The sequence below is a fragment of the Myodes glareolus genome, chromosome 15 (assembly GCF_982192425.1).
Source record: "Myodes glareolus chromosome 15, mMyoGla1.1, whole genome shotgun sequence".
Lineage (NCBI taxonomy): Eukaryota > Metazoa > Chordata > Mammalia > Rodentia > Cricetidae > Myodes > Myodes glareolus.
Window position 1 is genome coordinate 51,901,686 of NC_142040.1, and position 19,184 is coordinate 51,920,869.

General features: G+C 39.7%; 1 protein-coding gene across 7 annotated transcripts in view; it reads left to right on the plus strand.

Annotated features, from left to right (window-relative positions):
* Positions 1-2,084: 2,084 nt before the first annotated feature.
* Positions 2,085-19,184, plus strand: part of LOC125397070 (UDP-glycosyltransferase 3A2-like) — a 33,150-nt gene continuing 16,050 nt past the window's right edge. The window contains exons 1-3 of one of the 7 annotated variants that reach the window (XM_087896938.1): positions 2,085-2,214; positions 8,685-8,877; positions 13,866-13,964. In XM_087896938.1, coding sequence (XP_087753064.1) covers positions 8,784-8,877; positions 13,866-13,964 — 193 coding nt within the window. In that variant the 5' untranslated portion in view covers positions 2,085-2,214; positions 8,685-8,783. The other 6 variants (XM_087896940.1, XM_087896939.1, XM_087896941.1 and 3 more) reach the window with 6 other exon arrangements.

The following is a 19,184-nucleotide window of genomic DNA, read 5'->3' on the forward strand; positions in this document are numbered from 1 at the left end:
TTTGTCTTATCTTAGTTTATTTTTACACCTTATAAGCCTGCTTCTCTTCTATTGAGAGACAGAAAGGGATTGGTTCCAAACGGCAAAGGAGGTAGGGAAGAAATAGGAGGATGTGAGGGAGGAGAAACTGTAACCATAATATATTATATGAGAAATAAATGTATTTTCAATACAAGAAAAAAACAGTAAAGGAGGACTCCCTTTATCAAATCTGGTTCATGTTAATCTGGAAAACATCCATAGCCTATTGTTTACTATGGAAAACCGTTTCACCCAAGCAATGCATCATTTATGTTCCCTTTTACAAATACATTTTTGACTTCTGTTTTAAAGTTAAAACATTTTAACTTTATATATTATATATCATACATTTAGGTTCGTTTATTTTATCAGTCTCTCTTTCAGTTTCATGTCTCTCAGCACCTGTTGTGCTGTAGGAACTCCGTCAGCCAGTAGCCTGGCATGAGACTATGAGACTAGAAAGCCCAGTGTGGCTCCAGTTCTTTGCATTCAGAACCTTTTTCAAGCTTTCTCCGGTCTTATGTGGAAGCAAGTGCACTGTGTTGAAGTGCCAAATGTAGAGAAAGGTTTTTTCTCTGTTCGACTCATTCCTGCAGCCACTTCCAAATAATCACTCAGAGTTTTATATTAATTATTAATGTTTGCCCAATGGCTCAAACTTAATATTAGCTAGCTATTACATTTGAATTAACCCTTATTTTTGTCTTTACTTTGCTACTTGGTTTGTACTTTATTACCTTATTTTGTAACATGTCCTCCTTCCTCGGTGGCTGGTTGTTGTCCCCAGACTCTGTACTTCTTCTCCTGTATCTCTGCTTGGATTTCCAGCCTGGCTCTCTCCTGCCTAGCCATAGGCCAAAGCAGATTTATTTATCAATCAATGAGAATAACATATGTTCACACCATACAGAAAGACATCCCATAGCCATTTTTACAAAAAAAGAGGGATCTGGGGCTGATATGCTTGTTCCGCTATTGTGTGTGATGCCCTCCATAATGTTGTAAGAAAACCTTCACTGATCAGATCCTGGTACTGTGTGTTCTCTGATCTCTCCTGTCTATTCTACATCTCTGCTGTCACAGGGAGTACATCGTGGAGGCTTTGGTTCAAACTCATATTCACCAGGGATGGGATTGAAGAGGTGAGATCAAATCCCAGGTTTTCAGGCTTTTGGTCTTGGGCTCTTCCCACTGAAGTAAGAGTTCTGAGAACCCAAGTCTGTACTGCCCATGTCACCTTCTCCTGCTTCTGAACATTTCTCATAGAAAAGACCATTAGGGAGAAAACTAGGTTCATGATTGAGCGTGTGCATGTGTGTATGTGTATAGTGTGTATGTGTGTGTGTGTGTGTGTGTGTGTGTGAGAGAGAGAGAGAGAGAGAGAGAGAGAGAGAGAGAGAGAGAAAGAGAGAGAGAGAGAGAATCACAGAAATCAAAATCACAATTTTAAGAGCTTCAACAAAACTGAAATTCTTCTGTAAATAAACAGTTGAACCAAGGATTGCAAGGAAAGTGTCTTTAAAATGAAGAGGCTTCTGTTAAGGCTCTGTATAGTCTAAGGCATGAACTGTAGATGACCCCTCTTCTCTGTTTTGAGAGCTTGACCAGTTCTCAGGATTGAGAAGGGGGGGAGTAATTTGTTGTAATTAAGATAGAGCCCTGTTCATGTGCTTCACGTCCGTGACATCTGATCAGTGTCTGGGAGTGGATGTGTGTTAGGCCAAAATTATCTCAGGGCCTGTACCTTGAGGCTTGTAGGACAGAGAAAAGCCTGGCTGGAGAGTGAAGGACAGTCTCAAATTCCCGGGACAGGGAAGGGGAGTAGAGAGGATGAGACAGCAAAATCTAGGTAGCCACCTATCCAGCCAGAGGGAGGGCATCATGTCTGATTATCCTGATTTGTGGGGCTGCAGAATGGGCAGATAGTGCACTTACCTTTCCCTGAGGAATGAGGCTAAGGAGGCCTGGCAGAAGTGCATGCTGGAAAATGTACTTGGATGATTGCCAATGACTGGGCAACAAGCCACCTTTGCTCACAAGGCTTAAAAATTTGCCTCAGAACGCCTCTAGCTGCTGCTCTTTCAACCCGGAAGAGACATGCAGTCAGATGAGTGGAAAGACTGTGCCCGTGATGATTGCTGGTGATGCGTATTCCCATGTTGTGTTTCTGTGCTGTGTGAAGAACGCCTAGTGGTAAATCCGGGGTGAAGTCCCCTCTCTTGGGGGCTTCCCACTCTATTTCTTTATTTCAATTAAGCTTCCTTGTAGAATAAATCTCTCCTTATTAACTAATTTCGTGGCTCTTGGAAGTTCTTTCTCACGGATCGAAATGAAAGTAAAAGTCTGAGCACAGCAAAGGGGCTAAGATTATTTGCTATTACAAACTGGCTTGGTCGGCAGGATCCGAGAGAGAACAAAACAATGCCTCTGTTTAAAAAGAAAACTAAAATTGTTGGTGTGACTTGTATTATTCCTGGATGGGAAGATTCCAAGTTGTCTTCTCTCCTGCCAGAATGGGCATACAGTTCCGGTTTGAGTGAAAACAGGGGTGGCAAACATCGAAATGCCCGGCCTCCGCAGGTGACTGAGTTGTTAAAGATGGTGCCTGTTAAGAAGGGAATGAATCGCAGGGGCTGGAAGAGGTGGAAGAGGGTAGATACTATTGTCTGCTTATAGGAAAGTATGTAAGCAGCGTGATGAGGTAAAAGTAGAGATGGGAAAGTTAGAAAAGGAGGTGCTGAACCACAGAGTCAGGCAGCAATGCCTCATCACAACTGCTTCCTCTGCTTAGAAGCATTTAATGATGACTTCTCTTTTGGCAGAAACCGGCAATCCCATTGAGAGAGTACTTGAAAAGGTGGCAGAATTAAAAGATATGGGAGAATGGGATGATAATGTTGATGAAAATAAGTCAGAATCTGGACCTCGAAATCAGGACTCTAAATTTAATACTAATAGACTATCCTGGAAAGAAAAGTTTGATGCACTAATTAAGGCAGGTGTAACTTGGGAAAAATTGAATGGCATTCCTACTAAGAAATGTATAAAGAAGAGACAAAGGAAGCAAAGAAGGTGACTGTTATGGATAAGTATTTCTACTAGAATCTGTTTGTGACAGCTCCCCCAGAGCCACGGACTCCTTTATAACCCCTAGATGATCTAGCTAAATTAAAATAGGATGAAGGCCAAGCTCCTAGCAGTCCACGAATTGGAGAAGTAACTAGAACTGATTTTAGGCCTCATGTTCCTATAATTATATATTTGTAAAATAGTTCAATTACTCAAACAAATGCTCTAGTGGATACAGGAGCAGAGGCCTCATTAATTTGTGGAAATCCCCCCAAAATTTAAGGGACTGCCCATTACAATTATAGGACCTTAACAGTTTTAGAAATGCCAGTGCCAGGTGACAGTCACCAGAGGTACCAGCTATAGCGAAAGAGAGTAGACTGAGATAAAAAACACAGGCTATGTATATGCTGTTGAAGATGGAACCAAAGAGGAGCTTTATTTCTGATATTGAAGGAAGGCATTTAAGAGATTTTAATTTTTTTAAAATTAAGTTTTTATAATACTTAAATTTATAAGACTGGGGGACATCTGCGCTTATGGGATTCTATATTGTTAATATTTGAACTTAAAATAAAAGGCTAAAAAGTAGTGTCATAGCCATAAGCAGCAAAAGCTAACCAGAAAATGAAATGTTCATTTCTTGTGATGCAGAAGACAGTGACCTACGCAGTTTGATAGAGGGCTTAAAATAGCACCCAAGCCTGTGTGGGTCTCTATCCTTGGAGGGTTGTACAGAAATGGCCTAGGATCACCTGTATGTCAGATGTTTGAATTGAGATTCACAACGTTGGCAAAACTACAATTGTAAAATAACAACAGGAAAAAATTTTGTAATAGGGGATCACTACAACATGGGAAACAATGTTAAAAAGTCATAGCATTAAAATATTAACTAATGGTTTAAAAATGTATTTCCTGTTCAAGGTCTATTCAGGCTTTAAAATGTACGTTTAGCCTCGTTGTCTTTGCTAAGTTTCTTGGGTTTAAGCTATTTGGATAATGAGAGTTATAAAATTTTGTATTGGTACTAACAGGAACTTCAATTGAAAAATTGTTGTTTTCTAAGGTTCCCTCCTGTTCCCATTTTACCCTGTGACCTTTTCCTTGCCTTCACTGGAGACAGTATTAACAGCTGGATGCACACTTGTTCTGTTTTTAGCCTTGGAATGACTAACTCAGTTTCCTTATTAGCTTCAATTCATAATCATTACAGAGTGTGGAGTTCTAGTCTTAGGAAAGCTGCTAACTTCTTATAGACTGTTAAAAAATACAAGTTAGTCAGTCATCCTTAAAGTACTGACATAATTAATTACAGGAATAAGCCTCACTCAGTTCCTTGTATAAGTTTTCGAAGTCAAACTTGAAACAAGTAACTAGAAACAAAGTTTGTCTAATCTGATATATCTAGGCAGCCCTCATACTTCAGAGATCTGCAGAATATGGCACTTAAAATAATGATTAAAAAGCTTATATAAGAAAGAGACTCCGAGATCCTAGCAGTGACCCATGGTCTCCAAAGAATGCTATGGTATACCATGATGTCTCCATCTGGATTATGATGATGCTGCCCACTGGGCGAGATGCCCCAGTGCAATACCTGCTGCCAGGACCCAGTCCAGACTGTTGACCAACAGCAGGGCATTGAAGAACAGATTCTTCAATCTGCTCAGTGTTGCTTTCTGGGAAATGAGGAAAGACATTTGACACCAAGCCTCATCTTGGCTACTGAGAGAACTGTCATCTCTGAGGTCACTCGACTTAAAGGGCATTTTTATTATTGTTTTGTCAAGTCTTGGTGGAAGACAGTCCCTTTATTATGCAAAACGGGTCCGGGGGAAATCAGAAAATTTCTTGTCCGCCTCTTCTCTGCAGTCCGACTCCCCCAACTACCTTCTTCGCCTTGTAGAATTGGCAGGCTCTGGACCTTTAGCATGCTGGAGAAAATCTCTGTTTTGCCTCCAGCAAGGAACATGCATGTTGCAACACTGACTCCTCCTCTAGTGAAGAAACAGTGAACAAGTGCACCGAGTTGAGCTTCTTCGGAGAGACACGCGGCGACTGCGGGAGCAGAGGCTAAAATCCCCAGAAGGCTGGGCTTTCCCCGCCTTCCTGTTCCGTCTTACTTTCCTGCCTTCCGGATTTTTACCCAGGGTTTAGGAAACAGCTTCACCTGCAGCAATAAAGCTCGCGTCCATTGCAGGCAGTGTGCACCACCTGGTATGGCAGACTTTTCTCCCTAGCAAAAGTGAGTACCCAGGCTGGACATGTCTGCGCGCGGCCAGGGGTGTTGCAGGTTCGAGGCCACCTGTGCAAGCGGAGCAGTTGGCTGCGGGCGCCTATAGCTTGGGGAAATGCCAGGCAGCAGCCAGAGCCTGCGGGCTTGAGGAAATCCCGTCCCGTGCTGTGAACATGCTTAAAGCCAAACCTTGATGTCCCTCTTAGAAGAAGCTAAATATATGCCAAGGTGCTTGTCCACGCACCCCAGATTTTACAACTGAGCTGGGCATATTTTAAAATATGCCTTCAAGTGAGCCCTTGAAAACAGGTGCAGCGTGAGTGTGGGTTACTGGGGTTGCAGGTGGTTTGTGTCAAAATGAAAAGCTAGGGAGCAAGCAGGGAGGTGGAAAGGAATCAGACATGGGACACGATAGCAGCTAACTTGGGCTGTCTCCTTTGGGCAACACAAATGGGTGCCTGGTAGCTACACTGAGTTATCTGTACCCTGATTCCCTCCCCGCCCCTGCCGACGCAAGATGGCACAGACCACCCCAAAGGAAGCTGAGTAGTGGCAGAGAAACTTCTGCCAGTTTTAACCTGCTGGCCAGGCGCTAGGAATTCATGTCCTGGGGGTAGAAGCAAGGACACACTGCTGAAGCAGGGTGCAGGCAACTGGGGAGCAAAGAAGGGGGCTCGACTCTGAAAACCCAAATTGCTGGTAGGAGAAAGCAATGGGTTTTGGTTATGTCTTTTTGAATAGAAAAATATCCTGTTAGTGACCTATACCTGTGTGTATATTTCCTTTTATTAATTGTTTTAAGCATAAAAATTATGCAAAGATTTATTCATAATGGTTATGAGTAATTCATTATATTTTTAGTCATATCTATTGTGCACATTGTCACAGTTGTTTAGTTTTTTATTCATAGAGTTGAGGTTGCTTACTGTTTGTCTGATTAAAAAAATAACCTGTTGTTAATGTTTTATACACACATTCACATCCACACATCCACACATCCTCTCTCTCTCACACACGCATTTCTTTCAAAAAGTTATTTTCTCTACATTGGTCACTGGAATGTAATGTGGAAGATCCTCCTGAATATATGTGGCTTTTATTAGTTAATGAATATAGCTGTTTTTGGCCAGTGGTTTGGCAGAATAAAGCCAGGCAGAAAATCTGAACAGTGGTAGAAAGAGTAGGAGGAGTCAGACAGATGCCATGAAGCTGCTGAACGAGGGACACACCATGTAGCTCTGAAGGAGACAGACACCAGAACCTTGCCTAGTAAGCCACAGCCTTGTGGTGATACACAGAAAAATAGAAATGGGTTCATTTAAGATGTAAGAGCTACCTAGAAATATTCCTAAGCTATTGGACAGGCAGACAGTTTTATAATTAATATAGTTTCTGTGTAATTATTTGGGTCAGGATGGCTGGGAAGGAAGCAACAGTCTCTGCTTACAGAAATGCTTTTTAGTGCGTTCTGATCACACTTAGTACTCCATGTTCTCTCTCCCCTTATCTACTTTCCTTCTTACAAATATCTCTCCCATATTCATGTCTTTGTGGATATGTGTGTGTGTGTGTATTATGTGTCTATGTGTGTGTGTGTGTGTGAGAGAGAGAGAGAGAGAGAGAGAGAGAGAGAGAGTGAAAGAGAGAGAGAGAGAGAGAGAGGAGAGGTCTATGTGTGTGTGTATTCTGTGTCTATGTGTCTGTGTGTGTGTGTGTGTGTATGTGTGTAAGAGAAAGGGAGAGAAGAAGAGAGGTCTATGAGTATTGTATGTATGTATTTGTGTGTATATATATATCAGTGTGACCATACATACACATGTAAACATGTATGTGGAAGCTAGGTGTCATTAGGTATTCTTCTTAATACATCTTACCCTACTTTTTGTGATGGGGTTTTTACTGAACTTGAAGCCTCCTGATTAATCTAGACTGGCAGGCCCAAAAGGTCCCAGGTTCACCTTCTTTACCTTCCTTTACCTTCCTAGTGCTGGGATTATAGGTGCCTGGGTTTTTTTTTTCTTTTGGTGAATATTGGGTATCAGTACTTAGGCTGACAAGTGCTTCTTTCACCTAACCATCTCCCTGATTCTGACGTCTGATGAAGAAGAAGATGGATGTCTCAGCTCCTAAAGAGGAAAAAGAAAAAATCTGCATTTTTGTTTTAATTTTTGTACTTCTAGGCCTGAGCAAATGTGACAGTGCTCAGCTATTTTGGGTGAGGGTGATTTTCCTTACACTCTTCACTGCTACAAAGGCTACTTCCATCCTGATGCGATCTCACATATGGTCAGCAATAAAACCTTCCCAAGTATCTGAGTATCCCTTAATGTAGTGAAGCCGACATTGAAATTAACCATCACATTAACGCATGTGAAAGTACGGGAAAGTAGGAGGACTGGAGATTTGCTGTGAAGAACAATGCAGCCCCTTTTCTCACATTATTTCTCCTTTTTGGTCTTTTCATCTGTGTGACTGTGAAGCCAGCATGAGTATATGAGAAGGTAATGTTTACATTCAGACGTAGGTAAAGACATAGACACAGACACAATGCTGCAAAGCAGAACTCCAGGCGGTATTCCTCTGCATGCTTTGTTTGTACTGAAGCAGACTCTCTTCTACTTTGAGGATGCACTGGGAAACTTCACTACAGCTGTTAAGTTTTCAACTAGGAATGTGAAGATGACCACGTGAGACAATACACTCCTTCCTCTTGGGTGGATTTACAAGTGACAGAACTGGAAGCTGTCTTGTGCTTGCACATGGGAGGATGGTGTAATGCGTCCATTCTGCTTTATGATGCTCATTCAGAACCGTGGGTTCAATCTTAATTGTTTTGTCTTCAGGTAAATTCCTGAATTTAGGCCATGAGCACATTGTTGTGACTTTGTGACTAGTGAGAGGCCTTGAGGAAAAATCTTATGTGTTTTCCTGGGAAAGTAGCTTATTATTGCCATTACTGGAGATTTTAGAACTAAAACCTGGCTTAATGGGTAACAGGTATGGCAGTAGAATACAAGTATAGAAATAACAAAGGAGGCAGAGTCTTATAAGTTAGTGACTAGGCCTGTAAAATGTTCACGGTACACGTCACTTCAAAATACTGTCATTGACAGGCTTTCTCAAGGTCCCTTCAATCAGTTTAGAGAGTTGTGTTGGAGCAGTAAAGAGGATATTGGGGCTAAAGTACAAATTAAATATTAACCCATTTTCTATTCATCTACCAACTCAGATTAAGGAGGGTGAAACAGAATGTCCTATTGAAAGTGAGCTGCAGAGACAAGGTAAAGAACAAGTGGGCATTTGGAAGACCAGAAAAAGATCTCATCTTTTTTTTTTCTTCTTAATCTCATTTCAGGGCCAAAGCCAGTGCGTTGCAACCGAGGCTCCCAGGGATCCTTACTTATGCACATTCTCAAGGTCTGGATAGTATACCTGTGTTCTGTGAGTTCTACACATGGCTGGGCATCGGATTTGGCTTCTAGTGAGCTTATTCCTCACTGAGGCTCTTTTCTTAGAGGCTTCAAAAATACTGACAATAGGTGCAATGGGTGAGTACCTGCTGGAAATAGAGAGTCTTGTAAGATCAGGACATTTGGGATGACATGTCTCCTAAAAACAGCACATAGGGGATTATCTATACATGAGATTTTATAGCTAGGCTGAGATCAACTCTGAGGGAAGTCATATGGAGTGTGCAATGTGGTGCTTAGTAGTGACTGTACCAAAGGGTGGGGTAAACAGTACATTGAAATAGCATCCGATGTAGAAACAACAGAAGTAGACTGAGCGGTGTGTTGTAAAGAAGACAAGAAAGGCTTCTCTGCTGGGACTTTAGGTTATGAGTAGACAGGAGGCATATTAGTCAAATTTATCAGTCTGTTCCTCCAAAAAAATGGATCAGTGAGCATTTCCAAATTTTTTCTGAGGGAGTCTATCATATATAAACATATTTGATTTCAAAAGAACTTCATCTGTATAAACACTCAGTCACTGAAGTTTGCATACCAGTAATCCACCATATTATTCAAGAAAATGATATGCTATTCTTAACATCACAAATATCCTGGCTATGTTGTTTGTAATGAGGCTCATGATAATCTGTAGCGCTCAGAGATACATGATCACCAATAAAAGTAACAGTTGGATAAGGGGAAATACATATAAGTACTAAAAGGCAACAGACCACTTTAAACCCACATATAGGTTTTGTGAAAACATATTTTTCAAATGATCAACTTGTTTGCATTTATAGTTGAATACGTGTGACCCAGAGACTAGGGCAAGAAATGACATGTAATAGGAAGGCAGAGTTGACGAATGTGTTTTCCTATTTAAAATCTCAATTAGACATCTATGGGTACCAGCAAAGAGTCAAGATTTTAGCAAAAGTAAACTTCAACCTCCACAAATGAACATAGACTGCTAATTTGCAATCCATGACCACAATACAGTTGTAACAGCTATTTCCCAATGTCAAGTTGTCAGGAAATAACTCATGTGTCATTGTGCTCCATGACTTCCAAAATTAATGATTCTTAAAAGTAAATGAAAATCAAGTGACACTTAGATTGTTTTGCAGTACTTGTAAAGAAGAGTTTTTCATTCTGAAATGAGTATGATTCTGCTCTTATAGACTGGTTATGCCTTTGCTTACTCTGTAGAATTTCTAAGGAGTTTATATAAATTAAGGTACTTTATCATTAAGTCCTTTGTGTATACATTTGAGTATCTATCTGTAACTCTGCCTTCTTCAGCTGTCCTAATCATAAGGGAATGCTGTAAGCATTTCAACCTTGGTTCATAATCTAGTGTTTTATGGCAGAGCTATTGACATTATGGATTTAACAATGAATAGAAAGTTTATTGTATCTGGTACTGTTCACTACTCCCAACTATCTCAGTAAGATGATAATTAAAAAAAATCATTTATTCTTATTGTATGAATATTTTACCTACATGTATGTCTGTTTGACACCCATGTGCCCAGCCCCTGTGGGGGTTGTAAGGAGGCTTCAGATATACTAAAACTTGATTATAGGCGGCTCTGAGCTTCCACTGGGTGCTGGGTATTGAACCTTAGCCCTCTGGGAGAACAGCCAGCATTTTTAACCAGAGAGCAATCTTTCCAACCTCTGGCACATCCTTTGTGGGTTTTGTTTATTTGTTTCCTTTTTTAGAGAGTTTTTTGTGCAGCCCTGTCTGTGCTTCAATTAGTTCTGTAGAGCATACTGGCATTGAACTCACAGAGATCTGACTGCCTCTTCCTTCCCAAGTGCTGGAATTAAAGGTTGATGCCACCACCGCCTGGGAGATAATTTTATGGAAAGCAGAAGTTTTCTTTTAACTGCTGTGGAAGTAATCATCACACAGGACAGGGGACAGAGATTTAGATGTACTATTAAGCCATAGAATCCAAGTCCTTTCTCAGTGGCAGGAATAAGACATTCAGAGATTTTCCCTCAATTTCTAAGAGATAAATATTAGAAATACTTTTTCCAAGGTAAAATTGAAGCAATGACTTGAATCACCAGAGAGATTCTAGTGGGCTCTATTGTGTTTTACCTTCTTTCTCAAAATTTTTGAAGATGGATGGTATTATAATTTTGTATTTTCTGGTTCAAATGTAATTTCCTTTTTATTTCTTTTGCATAATAGAAAACAAAAGTTTGAAAGTGTGCTTGTATGAAAGGATGATTGTACTCAACCTTTCTCAAACAATAGTTTGTCACCCTTAAATCACTTTCAGGATTGGAACTTGAGGACCTCAGTGCTGTAGCGAAACACAGACTGTAGACATGGGTTTGAAACTTCTGCTCGGTTCTCTAAAAAGGAAAACAAGGATCAAGGGCCTGGGCAGCCTCTTTCAAGCCTACATCTCATCTTTCAAATGTTACATAAATAATTCGCACACATTTCCTAATGATCTTCCTCATAGTGGAACATGCCCACTATTTTTTAAAAATTCTGATCTCATTTTCTACCTGCTTTTAAAAATACTTCTTTTATTTTCTGAGATAATTAATTTGTTAATAACACTATGTTCTCCTTCTCTTTCCTTCCTCCCAATCCTCCAATATACACCTCCATGACTTCTTTCAAACACATGGCCTCATTTTTCATTAATTGTTATAACATGCATACATGCATGTGTGTATACACATGTACTACGAACTATAACCTGCTCAGTCTCTATAGTGTTTTTAGAGATGACCATTTTATTTTGAATAACCAATTAGTGCAGTCTTCCCAGGGAAGCCTATTTCTCCCACTCTCAGTATGTCTTAGTTGCCTCTGTTTTTATTGTAGCTGTTTTTGGTTGTGTTTTGCTTTTTTCCTCTCTCTCTGCTTGTATGTGTGTATGTGTACATTGTTTGTGTGTGTGTGTCTGTCTGCAGGGTTGAAGGCTCCAGGTCTTTCCCACATTGACTTTACCATGTGTACGCTGTTGTCCTTGTTCAGCACATGTTTAGGTGTTCTTACTGCTGCTGAGATTTTATGAGTTTAACTTCTGACATTCACACAAGACATAATCTCACAGCAAACTCCATGTACCTCTGGAGGTTAATCATCTTGCCTCATATTCTGAAATGATCCCTGAAGATGTTGCTTCATCTGTCTCCTTTAGTCCTGGTTCTTTTATGTAATGAATGTAAAGATCCCAAGTCTTGATACAACACTTGTTCCTGGTCTCACTGACTTAGTTTGTCCATTTTGAAATCCTCAGGCTTTCCCCAGGAAGAACAATTTTTAAAAGAACATTCATTAGGACAGCTGTCTTACTGGACACCCTTGTTCATCATCCACGAGAACAGGAGCAGGAAGTCAGAGGTGCAGTGGGCTTTTATCTGTGCTATGTTATTTCAGACAACACAAATGGGAATGAGAAGAGTGACTCACTCAACAGATACATTCCATTTCCCTGACTTTTCCTGCTTTGCCCTAATTTCATCATGGTGCTTTTAGCTCTCCCAGTCATTCTGCCTTCCCAACCTTTGTTATACATTTTCCATTTCTTTTCTTAGTTCATCTTTCTCTGCTTCTACTTTGGACTCAAAACTAATGCTCTAAGATGCTAGTGTTGTAATGATACCTATACATTTCCTGAAGATCCCTGGATTGTTGGAGAATATATTTTGCTCTAGCTTCTCATGTGTCTGGTGCTCTTCACAACCATCCCATATGTTGAAGTCTCATGGTGATCCTTAATGACTTTGTTTTCAAGGATGTAGACTCAGGTCTAAGAAGAGAAAGTTAAGTGAGAGCTCCATCCTCAACTTTCCCATGAAAATTTCTGTCACTTAAAAGTTATCAACCTTATATTGTTATATATTTTCCTTCACTGTTGTATTTTTTTAACTCAATGACGGTAGTGGTGGGAAGACACAGTGGAAAATATAAATGCAACATAGGATGAAGGGTGTCTCATGTCCACGCAGAGTCGTGTTGGGGGAAACTTTGGCGTAACTTCTGCCACGATCCTAGCAGTGGCAGTTTCCTACTTCTTAGGGTAGAAGCTTGAGGATTAGAAAATGTTAAGTAGGAGGACAGAGATAAGAAAGAATCACAAAGACGTAAGATAGTAATGAGAGGGCAACTTAGCAAACACTGAATGATGAATTCACTGGTGTTTAGTTTCCATGCACATTTATACCCAATGCTAAAAGGGTAAGAATACAAAGGCTGCATTAACATGATACAAAGGACAACTTGAACAGTTACTTGCTTCACTACATGAGACATTAAGTCATTAATTATTGAGAAACACATTCTGTTGTTTAGGCAGTGAACCCACCCTAGACCATATATCCTGAAGGCAGCCACTCCCTAGGTCAAATCTCTTAATTCTAAAGAAGGAGCAGAAGTATGCTTGAATGCTCTGGCCTTTGGTTAGGGTGGAGTAGATCTACCTGTCTGAGCCATCTTAACATCCAAAACACAAAGCAACCACACCCTAGGTTAGGGTGTGTAGCCACACTTGTTAACAACTTGGAATAATCTAAAACTCTCTGACCTTCAGACTAGTTGGAAAAGGCTCACATTTTTGGGCCTCCACAGAGTAACTCATTATGTCAAGCATGGGAACCTTCAGATTTGTAAAATGCTTGTTTTTAATTTATGCTTATGAGTCTTTTGACTGCACATATAGCATATAAGTGAACCATGTGCGGGAAGGCAAGAAGAAGGTGTTGGATTTCCTGAAAAGGGAGTTTCAGATGGTTGTTAGCCATCATGTGTGTGCTGTGAACTGAACCCAAGTCCACTGTGAGAGCAGCAAATGCTCTTACTTGCTGGCCCTCTCTTCAGGCATGGTCTTCGTATCTTGGTGGAGGATTACTATTGGCCAGAGCTCTGGGTTCTCACCCTGGATATTCCCTACAATGTAATTGAGAACATGGAAAAGGTAGCTTCTCTCTATGGATTGTGAGGCTTTCTGTGTCTTTAAACTTACTTTTGGATTTCTTTATGTCAGTCATTTATGATAATCAGAAATCTTTTCATTATTCTCCACAAAAATGAACTTATGTCTTATTTCTAGGTGTAAGCCATTATAGATTGATGAACCGTGTGTCACAAATTCTTCAAGACCATGGCCATGATGTGACCAGTCTGCTTTATGAAAAGATATCCATCCCAGGTACTTTTAAAATCAATCTTTACATTAAATCACTTTAAGTTGTAAACACTAACTTTTGATTAAAGTTGTATATGTGGTCCTTTTTAAATATATATCATGATGTATGTGTGTATGCATAAGTTTTATACATCTCATTAGACTATGTTTTCTTGGTCTTCTATGACATATTTTTGTATGTTACTTCATGGTATAGGTTGACAGTGATTGCAGTATGTCCCCTAAACCTAAATGTGCAAGAACCAATGGTATTGAACATTATTGAGCTCTTAGAAGTAGGCCTAGTAAAAGCTGATTGGCCTATGAAGGTTTACACTTGGAAAGAAATTACATTGTCCTTGCATGTGCAGATTATTTCTCATGGGGTAGGTGTTTATAAAAGAAGGATCCTTTCCTTCTCTGGCCTCTTTCTTGTCTTTTGTCATGTGGCTCTTGTATCTACCATGATACATATCACTTTCTGTATTAAGATGCCGTGAAATGGCACCCATCAAAGGCTATTCACACAGCTTCATGCTATCTTGGACTGTGTGATTGTCTGTATTTATGCATATACATTCAAGTTCTCAATGAGGCCAAAAGAGGTGGTTGGATCACCTGGACCTAGAGGTAACCGGCAATTATGAGCTGCCTGATGTGGTTGCTGGGAACTGAAAATGGCCCTCAGAAATTCACAGTGTTAATTGCAGAGCCATCTCAGTAAAATATTAAAAATACAAGTTAACTAATATCAAGTGTTTTATTATGACTACAAAAATAGATTAAGTTACTTGAGTGTCACTCCCAGTCAACACCACACATGATTATTGATCATTTGAGAAATTCTTATGTCAAATGTGTCTGATTGTAGTGTAGAAAGACATGTTCTGCCATACCAAGGGCTTTAATTATCTAAGAATTGCTACACTCGGTGTCACACAAATCCACTTGTAGTTTTTATAAGGAGAACTACAATTTAAGAACTATTTTATAGTGACCTTTATACCTATGCATAAATTTTAGGATGTGTGATTGAGAAGACCTCAGATTCTTGAGGAATCAGTGGCTCCCCCAGAACTCTGCATAGTGATACAAGAAGGTTTTAGCTTATTGAATATAGAGAATTATAACCAAACTGAAGACAATCATCAGTCACTGCTGATAGATTAGGACACAGGAGTCTGGAAAACTTCAGTTCTTTGTTTGGATATTTTTACAGATTTAATTATCCTTAATAGTCTGGTTTTATAACTTCAATTCATGCTCACCCTGTTTTCTTAGTCCGCAAATCATTGCTCTATTGCTCAAAACTCTTATCTTGGCGTCTCAACTTTTTGGATTATACAATGAATCAGTAGATCCAACTCAGAGGTCCTTTCTCCATCCACATGCATTCAATATTTCAGATGCAATAATGGGTTAGTCTTTCTTTTCTATTTCCCAGTAGAATTTACATGGATTTATAAATTTAGAACATTACTAGGACATTTTTACCAACCTTAAACTGAAACTCTTACTGAAACATTTAAAAATTATTTTTTTTCTCTAGATCACTTTCGTTCTGTGATTATTCAACTCGATAAACTACATGACAGACATCTTGAAGATGTAAAGGTTTCTAGGATTCACATAAATTGAAAGTATTTGATAGTACTAGGGAGGAGGGTTTAATTTTTTTTAATTAAGCTCTACATTTTTCTATTCTTTCCTCTCTACCTCTTCACTCCCCTTCAACCTTCTCCCAAGGTTCCCATGCTCCCAATTTACTCAGGAGATTTTTATCTTTTTCTACTTCCCCTGTAGATTAGATCTATGTATGTCTCTCTTAGTGTCCTCATGGAGGGTTCAATGTTTTAAGCTTATAGTTCTTTGCCATTCTATAACAAGCTTCTTTACACTCAGATCAGTCTTCAAGACCTGTGCTTCGCATTTCCCTGATTGCTAAGAAGGTTGAGCATGACCTTAAGTGTCTTTTGGCCATTCGAAGTTCTTCTGTTGAGAATTCTCTGTTCAGTTCAGTACCCCATTTTTAAATTGGGTTAATTAGAGTTTTAGTGTCTAGTTTCTTGAGTTATTTGTATATTTTGGAGATCAGGCCTTTATCTGATGAGGGGTTGATGAAGATCTTCTCCCAGTCGGAAGGTAGCCTTTTTGTCTTAGTGACAGTGTCCTTTGCTTTACAGAAGCTTCTCAGTTTCAGGAGGTCCCATTTATTCATTGTTTCTCTTATACCATCTTACACCTGTCAGACTAGCTAAACTCAAAAATACCAATGATAGCCTATGCTGGAGAGGATGTAGAGTAAGGGGAACACTCATCCAATGTTGGTGGGAATGCCATAAGAGAATTCACTCATAAGAGAATTCTAGCCATAATTAAAGGTCTTTGAGCCTATAATTCGTGATCCTAGAGAAGCTAAATAAGAAGGTGAACCTGAAGAAAATCATATAGTTATGCTCCTGGATATTGGAAGTAGACAAGATTGCCAGGCAAAATTTGGGTGCATGGGGGGTTGGGGTGGATGTAAGGGGAGATGGGTAGAGAGAGGGGAGAAGGGGAGGATTGGGGAAAGCTTGGGGGAATGGAATGAGTGGGATGGAGGAAAGTTGGGTATGGGAGCAGGGAAGTATATATCTTAATTAAGGAAGCCATTTTAGAGTTTGCAAGAGACTTGATTCTAGAGGGGTTCCCAGGTCCAAGAAGAGGTCCCCAGATTGTTCCTTGGGAAGCAGAGGAGAGGGTGCCTGAACTGGCCTTGTCCCATAACCACACTGATGAATATCTTGCATATCACCATAAAACCTTCATCTGGCGATGGATGGAGATAGAGACAGAGACCCACACTGGAGCACTGGACTTAGCTCCCAAGGTCCAAATGAGGAGCAGAAGGAGGGAAAACATGAGCAAGGAAGTCAGGACCACGAGGGGTGCGTCCACCCACTGAGACAGTAGGACGGATCTAATGGGAGCTCACCAAGGCCAGCTGAACTCGGAGTGATTGAGCATGTGACCAAACTGGACACTCTGAATGTGGCTGGCAATGAAGGTTGACTGAGAAGCCAAGGACAATGGCACTGGGTTTTTATTCTACTGCATGGACTGACTTTGTGGGAACCTGGTTTGTTTAGATGCTTACCTTTATAGACCTGAATGGAGGAGGGAAGACCTTGGACTTCCCATGGGGCAGGAAATCCTGAATGCTCTTAAGCCTAGAGAAGGAGGGGAGGTGGGGAGGGGGAGGGAAAAGGGAGGCGGGAAAGAGGTGAAATTTTTTTTAATAAATAAATAAATAAATTTAAAAAAGACCTGTGCTTCGAAGACCTAGAAGAATGAGGTAGACTACAGTCTAATGTTGTAAAAAAAATGCTGTACTTCAGTTTTTGTGTATTTTTATACACAAATGTAATGATGAAAGCAGTGATCCAAGGAATGTTGTGTGAGTACAGAAAAACAGGATCAGAAAAACCATGTAAATAAATACCAGTAAGCACATACTAAATATTAACAGAGCAGTCCTCCCAGGATTTTCTCAGGATAGAGCAGTTTAAGAATGTACTATAGATTATATCTGGGAAAGCACAGAATCAAGATAGAAAACCATATCTTGAGCAGGGCACACTGAGGACAGCACTCAGCATATCCTTTCAGCTTATTGTGTTCTATAACTATGTTCTGATACCCATCAAGAATAACCATGTCCTATTAAATGTTTATCACAGGAGGCAGGAAATCATATCCAACCACAATCCAGGGAACAAAATGCACTTGAGGTAAAGCCCCCTTGCCTTTCTTAAAGTTGCCCAAGGCATCTTTCACTATGCTTTATTCTTTTGGCCATATTTCAACACTAACTGTAAATTCATCTATTTCTTTATATCTATCTATCTATCTATCTATCTATCTATCTATCTATCTATCTATCTATCTATCTATCTATCTATCTCAAGAGAAAATTTCTCTATCTATCATCTAGAGAAAAGTTCCCAAACAGGCTTCAAAACTGCTTTATGGTAAATAATCAAATTGATTTTCTGTTCCTCCTTTCTCTACTTTCTGAGTTCTGGGATAATAAGTGTGTGCCATATATTGTTTTGGTGTGGTGCTTGTGATCAAATTTAGGATGTTGTATACATTAGGCAAGTACTGTAACAACTGAACAACATATCAATACCTGTCTAACCCACATTTTGTTAGGCAAATGTTTCAAGTTAGATGGTGTTTCTGCTTTTGTGGGACCAATTCGATAACATCAGGGATCCTCAGTGATTTGCTACAAATAATCAGACCAGGACATGTTTATATACGTATTCTGACTGACCAAACACTCTTTAAACTGTGTAGTAGGCCATTTCTTTTTTGTTGTGGGGTTTGTTAAAAAAGCAGGCAGGGCAGATATGATGAGGTTCCTAAATTAGAGTTCAGTTTTTATTATAATTCATCTTTATCAGCATTGTTCCCATTATCAGAGGAAGAACATGTTTAACAGTTTCATTCACTATGTAAGGTGAAGTTGATTCAACAGAAATTAAAATACACCTCTATCTTTAAATATCAGAATTTTCAAGCAAGCAGACAGATAGACAGCCAGAAAGAGAGAGAGAGAGAGAGAGAGAGAGAGAGAGAGAGAGAGAGAGAGAGAGAGATCACAACAGGGGGTAAATTACAGTATTAAGTGTTTGAAGCCTATAGAAACTCTTCCACATTGAAAATGTCAACAGTTGAATCAAGAATAAGGGCATAGAGAGGGCCATGTGTGCCCCCTGGATATTATTTCACTTGACTGACTGTTTCTTAGATCATTGATGAACTGATGCCAGCAGTTGCAGTAATAGCCCATCAGGCATCCTTTCTTTATAGATTTAAGAAGAGTTCAAACTGAGTTTTTACATAGAGATAGGTTGGGGTAACCATCTCTGGTTTAATCAACTTTTCTAATAGATTGTACTCAATGAAGGCTCAGCATCCTTCCATTTTGGCTAGCACTGTTAAATATCCTGTGTTAGAGAGGACCCACAGCACTTTTCTTCTTCTTTTTTGTTTTTGTCAACTGACTAAGTGCTAAGAACTTTAGTAATTTCTATATTCACAACCAAGCCCATCATGGGATGTGACAGGAAGTAGTTTATATGTAAGACTATGAATAGTCTCATGGAAGATAGGCCATTCATTTTTTTTCTAGTTTTACATTTGGTGACATTGAAAGGCAGAGATGGTACCACTTAAATATAGTGACATATTCTGATG